At 39.3% G+C, this 23,855-nt stretch overlaps 1 protein-coding gene across 4 annotated transcripts; it reads right to left on the reverse strand.

The window, feature by feature from the left end:
• Positions 1 to 1,047: 1,047 nt before the first annotated feature.
• TRA2B (transformer 2 beta homolog) lies at positions 1,048 to 22,334 on the reverse strand. Of its 4 annotated transcripts, none has more exons than XM_030822948.1 (10): positions 22,023 to 22,232; positions 15,774 to 16,049; positions 10,796 to 10,929; positions 9,653 to 9,815; positions 7,994 to 8,182; positions 6,211 to 6,326; positions 5,301 to 5,384; positions 3,644 to 3,703; positions 2,607 to 2,680; positions 1,059 to 2,030 (listed from the first exon to the last, which is right to left on the reverse strand). In XM_030822948.1, the coding sequence occupies exons 4-10, from the start codon at positions 9,683 to 9,685 to the stop codon at positions 2,020 to 2,022; spliced, it is 567 nt and encodes a 188-aa protein (XP_030678808.1). In that variant the 5' UTR covers positions 9,686 to 9,815; positions 10,796 to 10,929; positions 15,774 to 16,049; positions 22,023 to 22,232; the 3' UTR covers positions 1,059 to 2,019. The 4 variants fall into 4 exon arrangements, with proteins under 4 accessions (XP_003256645.1, XP_004089753.1, XP_030678808.1 ...); XM_030822949.1 differs by lacking the exon at positions 22,023 to 22,232 and adding an exon at positions 18,617 to 21,973; XM_003256597.4 differs by lacking the exon at positions 15,774 to 16,049 and having other exon boundaries at positions 1,048 to 2,030; positions 22,023 to 22,334.
• Between the last annotated feature and the right edge of the window lie 1,521 nt (positions 22,335 to 23,855).

Raw genomic sequence — 23,855 nt, forward strand, 5'->3', positions numbered from 1 at the left:
GATAAAGATGGCTACACAACGAAAGGGCTAAAACTCAGGCTTTAGGATAGAAACTGAGGGTTATGTTCGAGATTATCAGAAGCATGAACTCCCAAAGCCATCAGTTAACTGATGGGGAGAGGTTTGGTTAGGGAGAAAATGGTGGAGAATGTAGTTACTTCAGGAAAGGATACCTTCAAAAAGTATATACTACCACGATAAAACCAGGTTTCTCAGCCTTTAATTTATCCATCTATATAACACAACCCCCTCTGGGACCACATCCTAAAACTCAACTTCATATGTAAATACTACAAATTCTTGTTTCAAAACTCATTGACAACAATTTGAAATAACCCATCAGGCATATACTAAGTTGTTTCCACATGCTTATCAGAAACAAACCTAAGGGCAGTTCTCTAAGCATATTAATTTACCAAAAGTTGGCAGACACTGAAAACACCCTGGACAGTAAGTTTTACAAATTAAGACCTGCCAATACTGCCTATGCTCCATTACTGGCATTTTTCCATCACCCAGCTACCCAGATTTGAGACATCATGATTAAGAGAACTGTGGACTAAGATCACCTAGGTTCAGATCGTGGCATTGCCACTTCAACAGCTATTTGAACTAAGGTAAGTTACTCTACATCATTTCATTGCTAAAGATTATATGTAAAGTGCCTCCCAAAGTACCTGAAACATACTAATACCTAGATGCGATAAAGGTTAGCAAGGCAACAAAATAACCCACCTGTAGCAACATCCCTCCAATTGGTCATGAAAATTACTTAAATGCAAAATAATACTAAGAACATGTATTGCAAGTACCCTCAGTCTAGTTATTTACTGTAACTCCATCCCCAAATGGAGATCACTCTAATACCTAGTTATGCACTCTGAATTTTCCAGGAATACAGAAATCCATCCCCCCTCACCCCACCCCAAAACAGCAAAGATACATCTCAGCCCAAGGAACACATTGCCCTAACGATTAAACTACAGAAGAACTCTAATTGTAAGTAATAGAACAAGAACACTTCTTTGTGAACAGCTGCACCAACACTTTTCTTTTCATTTGCGTTTATTTAAACACAGTTCTCAAAACATTTGAGTGAAATTGGGCCTCCTTTGGTAAGCAAAGGACCTGAAAATAATATTTAAAAAATGAACAGGCAAAGTCTTCAGTTCATCCATGACACAGGTGTAGTGTTCCCTTATCATGTACTTTGAAGCACCCGGTTTTTTCATATAGTCTAAAAGCTAGAAGAACAAGAGTGTATTTGTGGTGGAATGTATTGTCACTTGCTGATAACTAGTTGAAATACCATTATCCCCTTGTAACAGCTTTAAGAAACAGCCTTTTAAGGCATACACTGTGTAACTCTTCGTATTTCCTGCTATACATATTACAGATTACATAAAAGCCGACAAATCCACATTGATATAAGCATTAAGCACTGGCTGTATTTTAAGATTTTTAGTTCTAATACTAGCAGTACAGAGTTACAGAGCATAATTTTAAACACTTAGTTGCAGGTATATAAGTATGGTATGTTTCATGGACTGGAGGAAAACGGGCATTTGTCTTTAAATTTACTACTGACAATCTGAATAGTTCTGCTAAGCACTGATATGTTAGAAAGAAAAGTAAAAATCAGACTGTTTATTGTTGCTTTTTGCCATTTGGTAGCATTTTACACAGGCTTCGATCTTCAGAATACCCTGGATTCAGTAGAAAAACCTTTTAAATGAAGTTTTGTACAATAGAAACTTCTCAGCAGTCAAAATTTAGACTGTAAAAAAATACATGCAAAACATACTTTTCTGAAAACACTTAACTTTGAACAAAGCACCAAACTACACAAATGCAGAATGAAAACAGCATTTCAACTCCACCAAAAGTAGTCATCATAAAAGGTGTAAAAGTCACCTAACTTCACTAGGCACTGTTCACTTTTTAAACAAGAGACAATAAAAAATATTGTCCACAAACAATATCCCAGTTCTAGGGCAGGTTTCAGAAAGTCTTCATGCTTTAATAGCGACCTGGGAAAAAAAGAATGAACATGCTTTAATATTAAGTGAACTAATTATCAAGTATACTTCAACGCTGAGAATTTCAGAATATTCTGCCATTAAGAAATTCCTATGTATCAGACCCCCACCACCCCCAAATAGAGAAAGACTTCCATATAAGTATTACACCAGAAATGAGATAGCAATGTTAAATAACAGAAATTGCTGGGAAGTACATAACTCAATCTGAGAACTAAAGGGCTAAGTAATCCATGTTTCTGTGCTGTCCAAAAATTTTTAAGGACTCTTGAAAAGCTACTAAATGGTGGAAATATATTATTTACTATTTCAATTAGAAACAACAGGAGTCTCTGAGCCTACTCTGGCTCAGGAGGCTGTCCAATTTTTCTTTCTTAAAAAAATAATAGGATTCTAAGGGTTATTTCCACAAACTTTCTTGAACCAAAAAACATTCCGGGTGTGTGGGGAATCATAGGCATAAGATAAAACTATTTGAAACCAATCCATTATCTGCAAAAGGGAATACACTGTCATCAGAGCAAGCCATACTACAATATAAACAATCATATTAAGATAAAAACTTACGAGGTGAGTATGATCGAGATCTGGAACGTGATCTGTATCCCCCACGACTATAGTAAGGAGAAGGTGACCGCCTTCTATAAACGAATGTCAAGATTGTCTAAGTCTCAATAGATCACAATTAGACCAAACATATAAATTTATGACTATATATACTGCCTTTTCATCAGTTCCCACAAAAAGGAAAGCTGCATGAACCTTCAAGGTCTGTTTAGATCTTGAGAATGAAGCACATTATCAGGCCCAAGTGTCAAATAAGCACTCTTAATAACTTTCAGGTCAAATAATCCTTGCTATATTTTAATCTGCTTACCTTTTAAATTTTGTGAAGTATGTTAAGAGAGGTAAAAGAAAATTACTGGCTGGGCGCAGAGGCTCAACGCCTATAATCCCAGCACTTTGGGAGGCCAAGGCAGGAGGATCACTTGAGGCCAGGAGTTTGACCAGCCTGACCAACATGGTGAAAACCTGTCTCTACTAAAAAAAAAACAACTGGCTGTGTGCAGGAGGCAGAGACTGCAGTGGGCTCAAATTGCTCCACTGTACTCCAGCCTAGGCAACAGAGCAACACTGTCTCCAAAAATTAAAAATAAAAATGAGAAAATTCCCATACCATTAAATAATTCCAACAGCACCCTCGTGAACACCCAAAACTAATTTCACAAGTGCTTCAGGATTTAGCTTTGTGTAAAAAAGGCTGGCTTGAATGTTCATGTGCTATTTGAGATGCTTACAAAAAGCAAAGAAAATGTAATATAAGAACATAATGACAAAAAAATGAGTTCTTATCAGTGACTAACTTTAACATCACTGTACCTCATCACGGTATAAAATGGTACCACTAAATAACCTACTGTAAACCCAATTTTTATAAATATACAAAGACTTTACACATTTAGTTTCCGTTAGAATATTTTCATGAGCTTCAAACAGTCTGATTTTGGGTATTCCACTTATAATTTACCAAAACATTAGTAGGCAAACATCTTTATGTGAAGCTTTATATTGTTGTACAGATGCTAAGTCCTCTCCTGGCATACCTATAAATCTGATCCCTGTCTTGAGCAGCTCTCCATCCTCCTCCTCCTCCACCTCCTCCTCTGTGAAGACAGAAAGGCAACATGCATTCAGTTTGTAAGTTTTAAAAAATTATGTCATTCATTTAGTAAAATAAAAACTTTCATAGAGCATGAATGAGATGTTTCTTGCAGGTCAAGTGATTTGCCACCCTTTTTAGAAACTGGCATAGGGTTCTCTCTGGTGGCTGAAATGAGTAGTATTAGAACACAGAACATTCCTAAGTAAATACTCTTAAAAAAAAAAAAAAAGTCAAACTAACAGCTTAATCTTCTCAGCCCCAACAAATTTGTACCTTTAGTACCATTCAACAAAGTGATGCTTTTAATAAAAGAAGGGTTTTCATGGGTGATAAAATGCTGAACAATACACTTACAGACTCACTTTCAGACAATGATTGACAACTGTTAACTTCTTAAACATTACCAAATAATGCACAAAAAAGACATCCACATACCTCAATACCATTATCAATGACAACTGTGGTCAATACTTGCTAACATTATTTGACTTGTCAAATTACACATTTTGACAAGGGAGGACACCAAAATGTCACAATTTTACTTCATTTTTATCTTTGGAAGTATTCTCAAAGATATCTTTAACTATGACTGACATTTCCCTACCCAAACCCCGAAATACCAAACTTTTGGCAATAATAAAAAACCACATACCCTTGTCATACTAAATTAATGTCTTTAAAATTATTCTCTGGACTCTTTCAAGGCATCAGTTTTACCTGCCCTCAGTGTATGATGCATGCATTAAGAGACTCCAAGAAACTGCCTGAAAAGTGTTGGCTTTCCAAAACGGCTTATGAAATTTGCTTTTATAAGCCATTATAAATTTGCTTTTAAAAGGCTAAGACAGAGGCTGTATTTTTTTCTTTTAAGGTGGGGTCTTGCTCTGGGGGAGGAGACTCAGGTGGGAGCGTACTTGGCTCACTGCAGCTTCAACCTCCCTGGCTTCCTGCCTCATTTTTTGTAGAGGTCTCCCTATGCTGCTCAGGCTGGTCTCAAATTCCTGGGCTCAAGCAATCCCCCCGCCTCAGCCTATAATTTTGCTTCATCTATTCCATTTTTTTTTTTTTTAGAGTCTCGCTCTGTTGCCCAGAGTGGAGTGCAGTGGTGCAATCTAAATTCACTGCAACCTCTGCCTCCCGGGTTCAAGTGATTCACCTGCCTCAGCCTTCCGAGTAGCTGGGACTACAGGCATGCACCACCACACCCGGCTTAATGTTTATTTCTGGTAGAGACGGGGTCCACCATGTTGGCCAGGCTGGACCTCAGGTGATCTGCCTGCCTTGGCCTCCTATAGTGTTCGGATTACAGGTGTGAGCCACTGCGCCCGGCCTCATTCAATGTTTAAAAATAAAACACATTTTATTATTAATATTCCAAGTTATCATTTAAATCCCACTTATATTCTAGAATATTTGATCAGAAATCCAATTACACATTAAGACACAGAACCTTAAAATATGATTTAAGCTTCTACTCTGCATTTCTCAGAGTAAAAGTACTAAAGCAAAGCTTTTAACGAAGACTAAAACTTAAGCATAGTGCTGCTCTGTACACTGTACTGAGATTCAGAGGTTGACCTTTCTACCTCATAACTTACCTGTATGATCTGCTATAGTAGTCCCGATCATCATAGCCCCGATCATATCCTCTGTCATAGTAATCCCGACGGCGAGAGCTGCCACTATGAAGAAAAAAATATCAGGTGACCTCCCTTATCTTTCTGGACATGAGTTTTTATATCTACTAGTAGGTCTGACACATTAACTGGAAAATGAACATTATTCCTGTTAAAATTCTCACCTATATTGAGCAAACATTGCCCTTTCCCTTGTTTCAATATATGGAAACCTATTTTTAAAAATCTTCGGTTAAGGAGGCACCCAGATCCTGCCAGAGGTCAATCAATTTGCATATCCCACATATTTCTAAGAGGAAACAAAAATATTATCACCTTGCTCTATTGAAGAAAATTTAGGCCGGGTGCAGTGACTCACGCCTGTAATCCCAGCACTTTGGGAAGCCGAGGCAGGCAGATCATGAGGTCAGGAGATCGAGCATCCTGGCTAACATGGTGAAAAACCGTCTCTACTAAAAACACAAAAAATTAGCTGGGCGTGGCGACATGCACCTGTAGTTCCAGCTACTCGGGAGGCTGAGGCAGGAGAACTGCTTGAACCCAGGGGGCGGAGGTTGCAGTGAACTAAGATTGCACCACTGCACTCCAGCCTGGGCGACAGAGCGAGACTCAGTCTCAAAACGAAACAAAAACAAAACTAAACAACAACAACAAACAAAAAAGAAAATTTAAAAATGCACTTGACTAAGATTTACGGTTTTACCTGTAATGGCTGAACTTCTACTATGAGAAAAATGCCCTAATGAGCACTTAATCAATCAACAGTCAAGTTTATGGCACAAACCTAAGTGCTGAAGACTTTCCACTAATACAAGTGTTTCTTTGACAAGTAAACAATTGCCAATTATATTTATTTTGAAAATAAACTTACTAGGTAGGTCTCCCCATGTAAATTCCTGGTGTTGGTGTATGTGGTCTTTTTGTTATAGAGAAATCAACTCTGATCCTACGCCCATCAAGCTCCATTCCATTGGCACGTTCTTTAGCCTTCAAAAGATAAATAAATTGTTATATACATCCTGAACAAAGCCACTAATTATCCTGTGGCTATGAGTAAGGTCCCACTGGACATTTCAGTTAGGTGCGTTAAGTTATCTTAATGAACATAAGGTCTACAACTTACAAATGGTTGTTCCCTCCACTAAATGTTCATTTGTAAAAGCTACTCATAAAAACTTGAAACAATTATTTTATCTAACTATAATCCTGACAGTATTTCCAGCTCCAAAGCAGCACACAATTGGCAAACTATAGCCTGTAGGTCAAATCTGGCCAGCTGGCTGTCTCTGTATAACCCATAAGCTAAGAATTTAAATAACTAGGGTGAAAAATAGTATTTCATGACAAGTGAAGAAACACAAAAAATCCAAATTCCAATGCCCCAAAATAATCTGTTATTGGAATACGGCCCCAACTGATTCATCTGGCTGCTGTTGGGTTAAAACAACAGAGTTAAACAGTTGTGACTGAGATCCTATGACTGAAACCTGAACATATTATTTAACCCTTGGAAGTTTTCTTAGCCCTTCTCTGGAGGCCAAAAGCTAAGACTGAAGTAAAGCCTTAATACATATAGTTCCTTTTCCCAGAGTACGTATTAATAGCATACATTAAAAAAAAAAAAAAATACCCCATTTCAAAGACATTAAAGTTTGTTCATAATTTGAGGAAACATCCTTTCACCTAAATAGAATTTTTGTTTCTAATTCCAATATTATGCTATCTTCTAGTTCAGATGTTCAAACTAGTGTTTGTGCCCAGGCAGTTTCTGGCACTAGAGATTAAGATAAAATTTATGCTCTTTTCCGAGAGCTATGACCCTACTGCAAAAACTTAATTAGGAAATGGGTGGCCGCGCACGGTGACTTACACCTGTAATCCCCCAGCACTTTGGGAGGCCGAGGGGAGCGGATCACCTGAGGTTGGGAGTTCGAGACTACCCTGACCCAACATGGAGAAACCTCGTCTCTACTAAAAATACAAAATTAGCTGGGTGTAGTGGCCTGTAATCCCAGCTGCTCAGGAGGCTGAGGCAGGAGAATTGCTTGAACCCAGGAGGCGGAGGTTGCGGTGAGCTGGAGATCACGCCATTGCACTCCAGCCCAGGCAACAAGAGTGAAACTCCGTCTGTCATTAAGCGTTTCTCAGTTCTTCCTCTTCTCTATACTTGGAGACGACTTTAGCTACCATCCTTAACGTACCTAAAATCTGAATTTCTTAAATGGGGTCTAGCCCCACATATCAAATCTTGACTCTTTCTATATTCTGCCTCAAGACAAATCAAAATCCAAATATGACATCATTCAGTAGCCAAAAACGGAACGTTTTCCTTCTGCATCATAACTTTGCTTTTGGTTGTTTCTGACTCTAGAATGTGAACCCGATGTAAACACTGACTACATATCCTGGTGGAATTGGGGTATAGTGGACCCCAATAGGTGGCAGCTAATAAAGCAGGTGGTAGGACCAACTTCCCCAAGTTATACAAAATTTTCTGTTATTCTGCATGTATCTTGAGTCTCCACAAGAGGTTGGAGAAAAAGTTCGAAGTATTACTGACTTGTCCTTGTCCTTATCCTAGCAATTGGTCACTGGTACTTGGCGTCAACAATAGAACTGATGGTTTACAAAGGAACAGGTTGACTTTTACTTACTTCCTTGGCATCATCTACATTTTCAAAATATACAAAGGCAAATCCTCTTGAACGCCTAGACTGCTGGTCATATACAATAGACACATCGGCAATGGGACCATATTTAGAGAACACTTCTCTTAGATCTCTTTCTGTGGTGTACAAGCTCAGCCCAAATACTCCAAGACAACAGTTAGGATCAGGATTTGCCTAGGGAAAAAAAAAAAGTTTTAAACTTTGGAAAAGTTGTCATAAAATCAAAGTTGTTTAAAAAGGGAGCTGTATACTAGCCAAAATGTCACTAACAAGAAAAGTACATAATAATTAGACCAAACACCACTTAGAAATTACAAAATTACAGCAAGTACTACGAGTATTTTTGGGAATGGGTAGCAAAGAATGCAAAAGAAAAAACTTCAACCTTAGAATTAAGTAGGGAAACAAGCACTCGTGCTGGCGAAAAGCAACCTGGCATCTTTCCTTCTATGAATTTATTCTAAGAAAAATTCACATATTCATAACATGACATACAAGGATAACTGGAACCACACTGTGTCTATCAGCTAGAAAAAATTGTAATGCTGACACACCTTCCATTCAATAGAATGCTCTGAATTGCCAAAAACATGAGCATGTATGGTTTGATTTTTTTAGAAACACAATATACAAGTGTATGTACATAAACGAAGCCTGAGGGGATGCGTACCAAACCATTTTACAGGTCATGAACAGCTTGCAATCATAAGAAACAAGAGTTGGTCAGGCGCAGTGGCAGTGGCTCATGCTTGTAATCCAAACACTTTGGGAGGCCAAGGCTGGTGGACTTCTTGAAGCTCAGCAGAGTTTTGAGACTAGCCTGGGCAACACAATGAGACCCCATGTCTCTACAAAAATGTAAGAAGTAACTGGGTGTGGTGGTGCATGCCTCTAGTCCTAGCTACTCAGGAGGCTGAGGTGGGCGGATCGCTTAGGCCTGGAACCTAGAAGCTGCAGTAAGCTGAGATTGCACCACTGCACTCCAGATTGGGTGAAAGAGTGAGGCCCTGTCTCAAAAAAAAGATGACAAGAGGAAAGAATAAAGGGTGAACCATGTTGCTAACATTCCAGATGCTGTGTTGAATTTACCTAAAGATTCCATTTATTTCATAAACAATTTACTAGGGAAAAACTCAACTCTAAAAACATTAAGTCCCCCCCCTCCCCCTAAACCACTTGGATTATACAATGAAATCACAATAAATATCTCATTTGAAGACTTTCATGAAATGTAAAAAATGCCTTAACAACACCCAAAAGAAATTAGCTTCAAATTAAATGGGAAAGTCGGGAGAGCATCAAATTAGGTTTATGCAGCCTGGAAAGAGTTAACGTTAGTTAGCACAGAACTGTATTCTGAAATAATGTACTAATACCATAGTACAGTATAGTAATGCAGTCGAAGTTTTTTTTTTGATGGGCTAAGGAGTTACACCATTGTGTCAGTATTATGCTTAAATGACAGGTAGCCCAAATGCAGACCCCATCATGGAAGATTAAAAGACTCTCCCCAAACACTAAAAAAGCCTCTGAAGATTTCACTCACGCACCCACTGCTAAAGCTGTATTGTCAAAATCAGCTCTAACTTTAAGAAAAAGTAAATTTAGGCAGTTCACTGCTTCAAAACCAGTTTTTCATCTTACCCGATTCCCAACATGACGCCTGCGAGTAGACATGGGAGAATGGCTGTGGCTGTGCCGTCTACGATAATCTCGACTGTAAGACCTGCTACGTGATCGTCTATGGGAGCGGGAGCGAGACCGTGACCGGGTATAATGCCTTCGGGAGCTTCTTCTGGATCTAGACCTGCAAGACAAAGACCTCCTAAGGTTATGACCGAAAACAAATATTGTCTTCTTTATTACCTGTTCTAAAGTTAAACTCCAAAAGAGGGAACAATGCAGGAATATGCTAACATGGTTACCAATTTAGTAGGATCAATACTTTTCTTCTCTAATTATTTAGTCATTTCAACTTTGCTAGGAAGCGTTCTAAAAACCACAAGCTCTCCTCCAGTATTTCTTCCAATTAAAGACATATTACTTATCTTTTACAAATCAAGGCATGCAGCATTTTACTAGCTAGGCTTGTGCCCATCTTTCCCCCTCAGAAGACCATTCTCTACTATTCTGTCTCCCATTATGCCCACCATTAATTTAATACAGTAACAAAATCACAAGTATTCCCCAGCAGTTAAAAAAACAAAAAAATTGAGTGGCTCCTGACTAACTAGAGTGACTCTAAATTGTCATCAAAACCAGGACATATTTAAGAAAAGGGGTGCTGTTAATTATGCCTGACCACAGGCATAAATGGTATCGCCCCAGGCAAACCAGGATGTATATATAGCCTACTCTTGACCAACATTAAAAAAAAAAAAAAAAAAAGCACACCATGTATATACTTATTTATCAAGAATTCTAATTACTGAAAGCCAATGTTCTGCAGTATATTTGCCATACTAGTAAGCAGTTTACTTACATTCAGTAAATCCTCACAACAACCCTGAAGAACTGGTACTATATTACTAATTTGCCTTTTATAAAGAAGCTAAAGCTGAAAGGTTATATAATCTGCCCAAACCAGCAAAAATAGAGAACCCTGACTCCAAAAGCCCAGGCTCTTAACCGCTTTTAGTCTTGCCTCCCAGAACGTAAGTTCACTTCTAGTGCCAATATTTAATAGGCCAACAAATAATCTAACCCTCTCTACCTTCCTGGTTTACAAAACACGCACCAATTTCAGAGCTAAGAGTAACGAGGAAATCTCAAGACAGTCTTTCTTACCTAGATTCAGATCGGGACCTGGACTTTGATCTGGAACGCCTGGAATCTTCCTTGGAGCGAGACCTTGCAGGGGTATGCCTTGCAGATTTCCCCGATCCGTGAGCACTTCCACTTCTGGAAGCAGAACGGGATTCCTACACGTAGATGTTAAAAGTTTAATTTGCACACTTTCTGGGCAACTTTAAAAACAAATAAGCTGCTGTGAGATAAATGGTGAGGGACAGCAATCCCCTTCCAAGATAAGAAAATGTAGGTAAGGGCAGGAACTGAGTATACCTGGTGTTAATAGTTTCATTGCTCCAAATGACATAAGTCAATTAACTTGTCCTTTCTTCCACCTTTTTGGAGCAGGGATAAGAGTTATTTGACCCCACTTCCTTCAGAAAGGGGTGCCAAAGTCAAGCAGTTAAGGGAACTGTCCAAGGACTGTGTTTCAGAATGTTACTCCATAAAGACTAGGGTGAGACGGAACCTTATTAACTATGACACCTATACTTTATACCTATTTCAATCAAGTTGCAATCAATAAAACAAAATCCTATAAAATTTATATAATTTACTTAAAAAAATGCTTGATTTTTAAAAAGACCTTGACCTTTCAAGTTATTACTTATAATTCAGTGATAAGAGATAAAGATGATGATCTCAGTTTCAAATCCTAGAGAAAAGCAGAAACCTAGTGGAAAGCAAAGGCTAGCTTGAAGGACACTAAACCCTGTAAAACCCTATTGCATCTAACCATGGTGGGAGGCCCCCTAAAAAACTGAAAGCAACCAGATGGAGCTACAACAGAACAGCGAACTACACACAAATAAGAGTAGAGAGGGTGTCAGAGATCCTCCACAGCTTCTCCAGCTAAATGGAGATGAGCCAGGGCAAACTTATGGGAAACCAGGAATTAACCTAACTTACCTAGTTACTTAAGTACACATTAAAACCAGGGCAGCTAAATCAGGAGCTCCTAACCTAGGGCCCAGGAAGCAAGAGAGTATAGAAACTACATACAAAAGCCAAAGTTTAGGTAAATATTGTGTACTCATAGCTTTCCCAACCAAAACTGGGATTGGCTGGCAGGTTAAGGGGGGATCTGTAATGAAAAATAGCAAAGGAATGGTAACCAGGATAACTAGGTCACCAACGAGCTACAGATACATAGTCAATCAACAAAAGGGTATACTAAGTAATGAAACCAAGGAAAAGTTCTGCCAAGGCACCAAAACAGTAGATGAGGAAAGGACAGAACCTACTTCTAGTCAGTCTGATAGCTAGGTAAAATTATCAAGGCAACCTTTATTTTAGGTTATCAAACTTAGACAAAGTAAAGCCTGGTGAGCCTTTCTACTCCAGAGAGCAGAAATGGCAAGACTCAAAAGGAAGCAGTATTACAGTAAGTCACTATATGGCATGAATCAAAGGTGAAGCTTTCAGACAAAATTTAATCACAAGAGATTTCCTTGTGTGATACATCTTCAGAATATTCTGGACATTCTTGAAAGGATAGCAGAGGATTATTCTAAATTACAGCTCAAAACACTTTTGAAGATAGTTCTGTGGCTTACAACATAATGGAGAAAATTTGGATGATCCTTTAATGCTCAGGGAAAACATAATGTAACACAGAAGAGACAAATTAAGGTTTGAGGTTTAACAGAGAAGGAAAGGCTAACTCATCCAGTAAAATGAGTTCAGGTCTCTAGGCCCCAGATGACTCTAGAAACGTTCAAATGACTTCAAAGCCATTATAAAACATGGTGGGGTGACATGAAATGTGACAGCCTTTCCCCTCTACCTCCCTCCATGAGTGACTAAAGAGATTAAAGGAAAAATATGATACCCTTCTTTATTAATGAGGACAGCTCTGCCTTTAACATCAAGAAATGGTTGAAGAATGTAGTGATGCTCTGGGGATTCCAATTAACAACAATCCCTTGGAATTCCCTATCAAGTATTCTGAACGGACACTTCCCTTCTCTCCATGGACAAGGGAGGAAGTCTCAAAAATGAGGGTGTAGTTTTTGCTATTTTTACCACAGGCAAAAATTAATATAGGTGAGAATATAGAAATGGGGAACACAAAAGTTGCTAAAAGCCTGTTTACTCCAACACTAGAAAGATTACCTCAATGGAAATGAAACAATTTTCTCAGGAAGTGAAAGCAGAATATGGGTGTTTCACAGTAACAGTTAAGACTACCAATAAAGTAACTGTAGTTAACAGAAATCAGTCGGCCCAGGAATCTGAGTATAAAGGAAGAATAGGTCAAGTCAAGATTCTCTTTAAGCTCCTGGCTTTAACAGAAAAGCCTTTATTCTAAGCTAAGATGCTTCGGCAGCCTGTCCACTGAGGGAAGAGACAGTACTCCTAACCTAGAAAATAAGACTTAAATCTAGCAGATCACAGATACAATATTACTGAAATCACAGGAGTTTTCACTCAGCCTCCAAAACTAACGGACTATGCAGATATATTTTGTAAGCAATCATTTCTTGGGCCAGGAATAAGGGAAATACCAGAATGCAAAGGCTTCCTTTCTATACTGACACTTGTTTGGGTAACACCTAAACGTCTCCACCTTTATCAGGGATATTTTCTTAAAGAAGTTAAAGCTTTCTGAAATTATTTTGGCCATTTAACTGGCTGGGAAATATATATGCAAGGGAATAAAACTTGCCTACAAGAAGTAAGACCTAAAATTAGCACCCAAATCGAAAGCATAATTAACTTTAAATCTTAATGCAGACAGGCAAATCTATAAAACCAGTTGAGGAAGTCCCTAAATCTAAGGATACTTCAAATTCCACTCTCAGGGCTGACATGGTCAACACATTAAAACCACACCAACAGACAGAACTGGACACCACTGCCTCAAAAAAAGGGACCATGAAACGAAAATTAGCATGAATAGAGCCAAAATTTCCCTGAAAAAATGCTCAGGGAATCAATCAAGCTCTCACAGACTGGATCTCAGCCACATCCTAACACAAAACCTGCAGGGAATACATCAAGTAAAAATACAACATACTTAGCCTTCCAACAAAATAATCCACATCTCCCTATTCTGAGAACAGCAACCACCTTACAAAAACGTATTTGAAAGAAGGACTAACCATCCAATTCCTGTATTTTAAAAACTGAATGTAGCTTGTTAGATTTAAAACAGTGGCTCATAAACACTGCATCTCTTAAAACACTGTTTATCATACTAGTTAAATCTGACTTACTTGACTTAGTCAACTTCAGAAGTTACATGATTCCTACTCATTTTTTTCCCTTGGCAAAGGTATCTTCCTGAAACATTGTCATCCCCTTCCTTGTTTTGACTCCCCCTAGCATTAATCAGACCTCTGACTAAGGCAGTCTTTCACACACTGCCTGTTCTCAGGAACAGAACCCCGCCTCTTCCTCATCTTCCCTATGGCCCGAGGAAGAGACACATTAGGACTCACAGATGTTTTGGTTAAGGGGGAAAACAAAAACAAATGGACACAATGGTCCACTAGCAATGTTTTCTCACCTTAAGTCTATCCAGCTTGGGTCATAACCAGATTCCAAATTGCTTTCTTTCCTTTAGTGGGCTGGGGGTTAAGAGGTCTTTTCCTCTTTTGCACCCCAAGGACCTGTCAGGTTTTTTGATAAAAGAATCCATGGGCTTGGAATTAAAATGTAATATTAATTCACACATTTACCTCAGTTTCCTGCCTGCTCTTTGAGTAATTTGGAACATAAAATAACATTTGTTATCATTAGTTTATCTATGGCAAGAAATTTGACAAAGGAATGCAAAACTTCTCAAAAGAAAATTTTCTTCTGCTTGCAAGATACAGAAATAAACAGGCCTGAAAGCATCAGAAAATGGATTCTCCAAGAAATGCCATTTAAGTCACTTTCTCCAAGAGCATGAAGACCTGACAACTCTCAGAGAAAGTTTATTTCAGGAAGACATGTATGAGATGATACCCTTGGCATTCTCAATTGGGTAGTAAAACTGTTGGCTGGCTACTACTGGGTATTATTTTTTATGTGTACTTGTCTCATTCAACTGAAAGTAACGTTTCACCAATCACTTGACCCCTCTACTCAGCTAAAACAAAACACACAGAAAAGAAGGGACTGCTTTTGGGTTGAATTCCTCAATAAGTGGTAGGGATGGGTAACCAGAATAAAGCTACTTTGTAACCTTTACCTTTAACATTACAATAGCTAAATGTTGATAGCAGAAAAGGAGAAATAGGAATGAAAGCATCTGCCACTACTGCAATTTGTATTAGCTATCCTGTTCACCGGTGTGACCCACCTCTTCTAAGGGAAAGCTACAGTATTTTATCAGTAATCCTAGTCAATCAGCTGAAATAGGCATTAAACAGAAACAGAATTTGAAAAACCATCCCTGTGTATTTAGCAAATATGCATCTTAAATTTAGGGCCCAAATGCTCACAGATTTCCACTACTGCCATATGGAAAAAACTAACACACTAATGCCAAAGGGAACTATTTTATTCAATGCTTTGTTTGGATTTTGGGGGTTTGGTTCCATAACCATCCTGGTGACATTCTTTTGAAAATCGTTTTAACAGAAAATATTCTACTATACATTGCTCAGTACTGAAGGAAAGGGGTCAGTGCAATCTAAGACTCCAGGGAGGTGGCAAAGACCACCAGTTCCAACCCTGGAGGTATTCACTCATGCCCCAGGACCAGCAACATTAGATAGGTAAAGTTTATCTAGAGAGGACAACATGAAGCCCACTGTTACCCATGCTGGAGAGCTCATTGCTGCCTGGTGCTTGACTACTAAATATTATTTTTTAAAAATTGCATTTCAATCATTTGACTAAGCAGTTAAAATCAGAATTACCTAATTTAAACGTTTCCCCTGGAAGGCACTTCTTTACCCTGTATATATTTTCCTCTATTAAACAAATAATGCATGCATGTTTAGCAAAATATACAGGGACACATAAACAGACTAGTAATTACTTAGCGTAGTGCTTTCTGATTCCAGATTACTTCTTATCTTAACTTCATTTTTATTTCTTTTCTTCATTCTTCCGTTTCAAATTCTGACTTCTTTCATCTTCCCCACTTCACACAAATTGCTCAATATTCTACAAGTGGGACTTCTGGTCTGATAATTAGCATGCATTCTTTCTTTTATTTTTTCAAATTTCAGCTTCACTTATTCCTGAGCTTCAAATACTCATTTATAAAACTTGTCAAATGACGACTTCCGCATTTTCCTTCTTCAACATTAACCTTAATAGAAAAAGAACAGGATGAAGAATATTTTAAAACTCCAGGATAAAATCCAGTGCCAAAACTGAAACTAGAAAAAAAAAAATCCCTTTGTTGATTTGGATTAAAAAAAAAAAAAAAAAAAAGAAACCAGAATATGCAGCTCAAAAAACTGAAACTACATAGTTTTCTGCTGGTTCTAGAATATATGGTAATCAATCTCATTTCTCTACTCCAAATAGATTTCTCATGCTTAAGTTGAATGTGAAGTGCGCCACTGAACATTTACTGTTCATTTAACATTTTAAGAACTATTAGTTACATTTCACACTTCTTCTTATATTCAGTAGAAAATAGGTTAAGTGTCAAAAGCACACCTCTAGTCAAAAAGTGACACATTAATACATAAGTGCATGAAAGGAAAGCACGGACAATTCATTTGTACAATGACAAACGCTCAGGGTTGAAGAGGTTTACAGTATTGTGACTTGTCTAGATAGGATAAAGAAACGTATTTAGCGTCACACATTTTTGTACTGTATTTAAAGAGCTCTGTAGAAAGACGGTGTCAGGGAACCTGACAATTTGGAACTGAAGTGTAACCCACCCCCTGGAAAAGCTGCTCTAGTGAGATTTTATAGTATGAATCATAAAAAGACAAAATCAAGTCAACCACCTACAATATGCCAGTAGCTATGAAGGAAAGCAGAACAAACTTGAATCCAACACTGGTATTTTCAAAGAGTTTTGTTGTACATTTTCCCCCTCAATGAAGAAAATATTAAGTCTTCTGGATGTCTAAAGGAGAAATACTACTTTAAAAGGTGGCACTATTTAAATTATAGCTCACCTCAAATAATTAAAAAGACTCAATTTAGTTCATCTGTAAATGTCTGTTGAACATACTAAACAAAATAAAATACTGCCTCCATAAAACATGCTAGTTTTTCTTGTTATCCTACATTTCACTTTGATGATCTTTCATTTCATTGTCAATTATTTCCTCTCCTGGTTTTTCCTCCTGAAAAAAATGCAAGGCTTTGTTTAAAAAAATTACAAGTCTTTATACCTATCTGGGCATAAAGACAACCATTGTTAACCTGGCAAGTGCTGTGATGTCTTTCCTAACAAAAGGATAATTTCCAATCTACTTTTAAAGTCAATTATTGTTTATTTAATCCAAAAAATTTTAAATATATTTTTATTTAAGGGAGTTACAGTAATTGGTTTTCTTTAAATATCCATCACTAAAATGCAATGGGAAATGTTTTCTGGCAGCACAAATGTAATCATGGAATCAGAATGCCCAAGCAGGTTTCCTTAGGGCCTCCTAAAACTTCGATACAGACAGGGCACTTAGATGCAGAAGATACAAGAATAGAGGCCATAGCTCTAGCTATCACAACTGTTTTCAATGTGGATACCTTCCTGCTGTTATTTCATTACCCCTTCTTAACCTGGTTCCTTCTCTTATAGTCTAAGAACAAAACCATTACTAAATTATTATAAATATTAGATTTATTTCAACTCAGCTAAGTTCAAGTGACTACTTTATAAAACCAGAAGACCAACTCTTGGGCTAATGTTATGTACATTTAGTTAAGAGACCCTAGTTAGAAATAAACAGAAACTTGTCCTATCAACACAATTTTTGGTAAAATGTTTCTAGGGGATACAACTAGAATCCATTTAACATTAAACATGCACAAACTCATTAAGTTGACTGACAAGGCAATATTTTAAAAATTGGGAGGGAAAGAAAAAAACTCATTAATCCTGTTACGGAAAGGACAATGCTCATACCAATATAATAAGGACTATATTTTTTTCTGGCAGCCAAACTGTCTACCAGAAGGGTGAATGGATAGATAAATCCTCAAAAACTGGAGAATAGTGTCTGGAAAAAACCACCATCTGAAATTAGTTGTAGGCCCGTGCTTATAAAAACTCTTGCAAATATAGCACAGACTGTTAAATTTACATTCATAAAACATTCAATACTCCCCAACAAAAGCAAATGTAAGTATCTTCTGACTTTTCAGAAGACTACCTTTTAACCTAATTTCTAACCACAAAAATTAAAGAGAAAAAGGGGCCCCTTATCCAAACTGTCAGTTAACAATCTATGCTGATAACATCAATCTCAAAGTAACCTCCAAAACCCAATTCAAAGCAAAGATTTTGGGGGAATTTCAAGACTGTAATTTGCTAACTTGTTTTGGTTTGCAGTTTAAAAACAATACTAAGTGATTTCAGTATCTAATTCTACATATCCCACACCCCCAATACTAACCTGGGTCAGAACACTCAAAATTCCTAAACATCAGTCACCATGCCTTGTTAAGAAAACAGTCGCATATGTAAAAACACTGATCAACATAAAATGCTAAAGCTCAAGAAATATACACAACTGTAGCTCTGCCCTTGTCCTGGGCAAAATAACTATGAAAGCATTAATATTTACCACCTACGTTCGGGTTTTATTGTAGAGAAAGAAGGAAAAAAGGCTGTGTAAGGCAAATCCCATTAACACTTCCCCCACCACCTGAATTCCTCTTCAACCTTTTGGCAAAACCGGTAGTACTTACCTTATAAAATCACTTGTAATGTCAGCTTGAAAATGTCACGTTCTAGTTCCAGACAATATCCACAATATTAAAGCATTCTTGTTTAAAACCAAGAAAAAAAAATTTCAACCTGGTTTCAAGAGACTGATAAACCTAACCAGACTCACAATACAAAACAATTTCCTCCTATTTGACAATTCAATCCTTTTTTAAAGGAATTTGGTGAGATGGCTACAATTCTTTAGAAAGAAGTAGATTCAGAGATGTTTCAGTTTTGAAAATTAGAATTTAGAGTTTAGGAACTAAAACCAAGGAATATAAAAAGACATCCCAAGATTAAGCAGAAGATGAGAAAAACTGCAGAATTTGAAAGGCAGTTTGATGGGTTGGTGTCCAGATGCTGCTATTCATCTCTAATGATAAAAGATTACGTGCCTATATTGCAAACACATCGGTTCTACAAAAATAATAACCAGTATTCTATCAGAGTATCTGCTGGGTCAAAACATTTTCTTTAACATCTGGTCCATACATCAGTGTGTCCTTAGTTTCTGGATTCCTTTAGTAAAGACTCACTTGTAGAAACTCATTACAATGTTGAGAGGGTCAGAACACTACACCGCGTGCAAGACCAACATACAAATCTCACACACCCTATATATACGCTGAGACCATTACTGGGCTCTAAAGATTACCCTGCACTTCTAAACTTGCCATCAACTTTTTATTCAAGTTCTTGTAATTGTGACTTAAAGGCCAGGAGTGCCTCTTTTTGCAAAGAAATGGTGCTAGTCAACCCCTTTACAAAATGCAAGCAATTTGGGGGGAAGAGGCTTGAATCGGGAGATAAAAATAAGATCTTACTTTTGAAAGTGGTTTGGCCAGATCAGGTTAAGTCTGTTAATTAGACCCCTACAGACAGATTTTAGTGTTAATTACCTTTGAGATGGGGGAAAAAATAAATCCCACAGACCAACGAGGGATGAGGGACGCACCAGTTCTTTAAATGTCATTATATTCATCTAAATGTATTCTATTGAGTGATCAAACAGAATAATTTATCCCACACACCCAACCTTAAAGGGGAAGGACACAACAACAAACTCCTACAGTCACTGGAAAAGGTGGGGCACAGAGGGGTGGGGTTGTCTGGATTAGAGACAGATAAATAAGGGAGAATTCCACTGATTTGAAGAGATTAGTGATTTACATTAAGACCCAGTCCAGAAGCCTGGAGTTAAATAACGCTCATTTTTCTGGCTCCCGAGAAGCATCATTTACATCACAGGCATGTCTAAGATTAAACTGTTCCATTGAGCTTTATGGTTTCCCCAAGCTTGCTTTGGAAGCCTAGACAGGTGTTTCATTCAGGTGTATTCCAACCCTTAAAGGTTCCAATTGGAACACAAACACGCAAACACCAAACACAACAATATGGAAGTATTTCACAACGTAAAAGTTTAGAGATCTCGGCCAGAAAGCGAAGACTCTTACGTAAGAAAAAAAATCTCAATTTTTAACACATTAAGTTAACCTCCCTCTACAATTCAAAGATTGCGAAAAACAGTGTACTTTTACTAGTAAAAAGATACCAATCAGAAAATTTCAAATTTCTCGAGCCGAGTCTCAAACTGGAACCTAGTTTCAATTGTTTCCGTTTTCACGTAAAATATACTAATGAACTCTTTGGGCAATTTTCCATTCTCAAGCATTCTTCACGTGTATTTAACCGAGAGCTCCTCTAGTCAGAAGCCAGTCATTTAGTCTAATTTCTGAAGAGTACAAAGGTACCCAATAATTGAATTTTTCTGTTTAATAACAAGACTTGAAAATCGCTTACTTTGCAGTCCAAACACCAATGACTAGTTTTAACAGATTCAACTGCCAACGATCAGAAGTCACGACTTTTTAACAACTTTTGAGCTCAATCCCAACTTTCTTACCCAGAAAGCAAGAACTTAAAAAAAAAAATCTAAAATACTCGTGACATTGGAGTCAATCAGCTTCGGGAAAAACATCAAAAACTAAAAACTCTATGCTCATCCGAATATGTAAACGCAAGGCTTGATTAGTTCAAACCAAATTAAGCAGTTTGGGCTCCAAAATTACGCAGGAAACTCACGCTTCATCAGTGAAAGTTTCTTCCTAAAATAACGAATCATCTAAAAGCTTAGTCAAAAATTTGCTAAGACATTTAATAGTCTTATTTACCTGATAAGTCATATTCAGATCTTAAGGTAGCTTTACCAACAACGGGAAACTTAGGTAACAAATTTTTTTTTTTTAAAAACACAAATTATTCCCATAACAGCCTTAAAAATCAATTTCTATGGTGCTTTTCTATTACCCTTCTAACAGATTCCTCTTAATTCTAGCAAGCCTCGTATCTTCGCATCATTCAATGCTTTCCTAATCTAATACCCAGAGGCCCCACAGACCAGCTAGCTACGTATGCTGTTTAAACCCTAGAACTGTCTTGTTCCCGCAATTCAACCAACCCTCACTGAACACCTTTAAGAGGTGGAAACTTAAGGGAAAGAAAACTGTAGCCAATACACGCTGTGGTTCTAAGTATTAGAACGCCTCAAAACAAAGGAAATAACGGCGCCGTAAATGGTTGCCCGCCAATTTCTCCTTCACAATCCCGTGGAAATGCGATGTCCCCAAAATCATCTTAGCGACTTTGTGGTCTGTCCTAATAGAATACTGATACAGATTCTTGCCTGGGAAGCCCTTTCAGCATCAGAGAAAAGCGCTTCATTTAGGCCAAACACAAAGCCCTCACGCAATCCCCTCCACCTAACGGGCCCAGAACTTAGTCGGCCTCGGATTAGTTTCCATCTTAAGAAGCCCCAAGGACATCCCAGACTCCGTCCTTTCCGTGGAGGCAAAGACGGTCCTTCGTTAACCTAAACACCAGCCCAAAGACCCAAAAGAACGTCGTCTGTCTCCTTGCACCCCACCACGCTGCCTTACGAAGCGCGGCCCGCGGCGGGTCGGGCCCGCGTTGCCGCGCGGCTTCTCCGCCATTTTGTGCCTCTGGCAGCGCGCCCAGCCCGCCAGCCCAAGATGGCTGCGGCGGACCTTCGCAGGAGAGCAACGCCGAAATAAGATATCGCTCCCCTCCCCCAACACCGCGGGGACGCAGCGGCCATTTTCATCTTCCCCCGCTTATAACGGGAAAAACGGCCGTCTCGGGCAGAAGCCACATAAACCCGCCAGTGGCCTCCCTCCTTCACGACCAAAGGCACTAAGGCACTATCCACAAGGGCTTTTTTTGGTTAAATGCTGTCTCCCTTGCCTGCCCACCCGGCTTCAGACTTCGGAGCCTAAAACGCCCCTGCCTCCTGGCCCGAGGCCGATGGGCCTAGAAAAAGATGCAAGGAGCTAGGACCACACAGCCGCCCCCTACAGCAGCTCTACGTACCCGCTCGCCGTAGTTCTGCTCGCCGCTGTCGCTCATGACTCCTGGCTGCTGTCGCCGGCCGATGTGCTTCAATCGAAGCTGCCAACCTCTTGCACCTTCCTTAAGGAGGCTCCGCCGCAGCCCCACACGACGCGCCGGTCGCCCAGCCGCTCAGAGCCGAACCGCTCCGCACCGCCTCCGCACGGGCTCTAACTCTACCGGAAGTGACGCGGCACTCCTTAGCCAGGCTCCTCCCCTCCCAGAAACGCGCGCTTTCTTGGCCTCGCCCCTCCTCGCTCTGCCTTTCCTCTCCAGCCGCCCCTCGTCCCGCACAGGAAGTGACGTGCCCCGCCCCTCGCAGGGCACCACCCCCCGTTCACGAACCTCTATGAGGCGGGAAAGCTAGCGTGTCGTTTGGCCGCTGTGGTGGGCCCTACGGAGCCACAGTGATGTCAGTCACCAGCCACTTCTGAATCCCTTCTAGAACTTTCCAGGGAACCTGCCGAGAGTGCGGGGAGGGAGGAGATGCTGTTTCCCCCAATCTCAATTCCTTTCTCCGCCTTGTTAGTTTCTCGTTTTGTGTCTTTCCTTTGTTAGAGAAGTGAATGTTCGTACAGTGGGTACTTCATTTTGCCTTACTTGTAGATATTTCCTTCCTAAATACGTCTTCATTTAAAAAAGGTCAGATCGGCCGGGCGCGGTGGCTCACGCCTGTAATCCCAGCACTTTGAGAGGCCGAGGTGGGCGGATCACATGGTCAGGAGTTTGAGACCAGCCTGGCCAACATGGTGAAACCTCGTCTCTACTAAAAATACAAAAAAAGTAGCCGGGAGTGGTGATGCATGCCTGTAATCCCAGCCACTCGGGAGGCTGAGGCTGGAGAATCGCTTGAACCTAGGAGGCGGAGGTTGCAGTGAGCCGAGATCGCGCCGCTGCACTCCAGCCTGGGCGACAGAGCGAGACTCTGTCTAAAAAATAAATAAATAAAAATAAAAAAGGTCGGATCTTAATACACAGGAATCAGACACAATCTCTATTCCGAAGTTACAAAATAATGTGCTAGAACCGTTAAACATAATTAGAAAAAATGATTGTAATTGCCAGAGGCATGTATAACTACAGGGGTGTCACAAGGAGGGAAGATTAATTCTGCCATTTTGTAAGAGAATATAGTTGGATTATAGTCGCTCAGACTGGAGTGCAACGGCGCGATCTCGGCTCACTGCAACGTCTGCCTCCCGGGTTCAAGTGATTCTCCTGCCTCAGCCTCCGGAGCAGCTAGAATTACAGGCTCCCGCCACCACGCCAGGCTAATTTTTTGTATTTTTTATAGAGACGGAGTTTCGCCATATTGGCCAGGCTGGTCTCCTGGGCTCAAGCGATCGATCCTCCCACCTCGGCCTCCCAAAGTATTGGGATTACAGGCGTGAGCCACTGCCCCCAACCCCCAAGTCGGATACTTAATTCCTCTATACTTCAGTCTCCCCATCCATTGAAAAGGTGGTACCTGGCTGATGAGGCACTTTGATACTGGTAAAGGGCCATTTGATTTTTTTTTTTTTTTTTTTTTTTTTTGAGACAGGGTCTCTCTGGCTCTATCGCCCAGGCTGGAGTGCGGTGACTCATTGCAACCTCCGCCTCCCAGTCTCAAGTGATCTTCCTGCCTCAGCCCCATGTCCCCAACTCCTGATTTTTTTTTTTAACAGCTTATTGAGATACAACTCACCTACTATGCAATTCCCTTATTTAAAGTGTACAATTCAAATGGCTTTTATTCACAGAATTGTGCAACCATCACCACAATTTTAAAACAGTCTCATCACATTAAGAAAAGAAACACTCATTAATAGTCTT

Source organism: Nomascus leucogenys, chromosome 11 (assembly GCF_006542625.1).
Source record: "Nomascus leucogenys isolate Asia chromosome 11, Asia_NLE_v1, whole genome shotgun sequence".
In the NCBI taxonomy this organism is placed as follows: Eukaryota; Metazoa; Chordata; class Mammalia; order Primates; family Hylobatidae; genus Nomascus; species Nomascus leucogenys.

What these genes read in the sequence shown, in the direction of transcription:
- TRA2B (XM_003256597.4), bottom strand. Translation starts at nt 22,058, where the DNA reads ATGAGCGACAGCGGCGAGCAGAACTACGGCGAGCGG. An exon ending in TACTATAGCAGATCATACAG is followed by an intron (nt 3,704 to 5,300) that starts GTAAGTTATGAG and finishes CTGTCTTCACAG; the next exon opens with AGGAGGAGGTGGAGGAGGAG. An exon ending in GACAGGGATCAGATTTATAG is followed by an intron (nt 2,681 to 3,643) that starts GTATGCCAGGAG and finishes ATTCGTTTATAG; the next exon opens with AAGGCGGTCACCTTCTCCTT.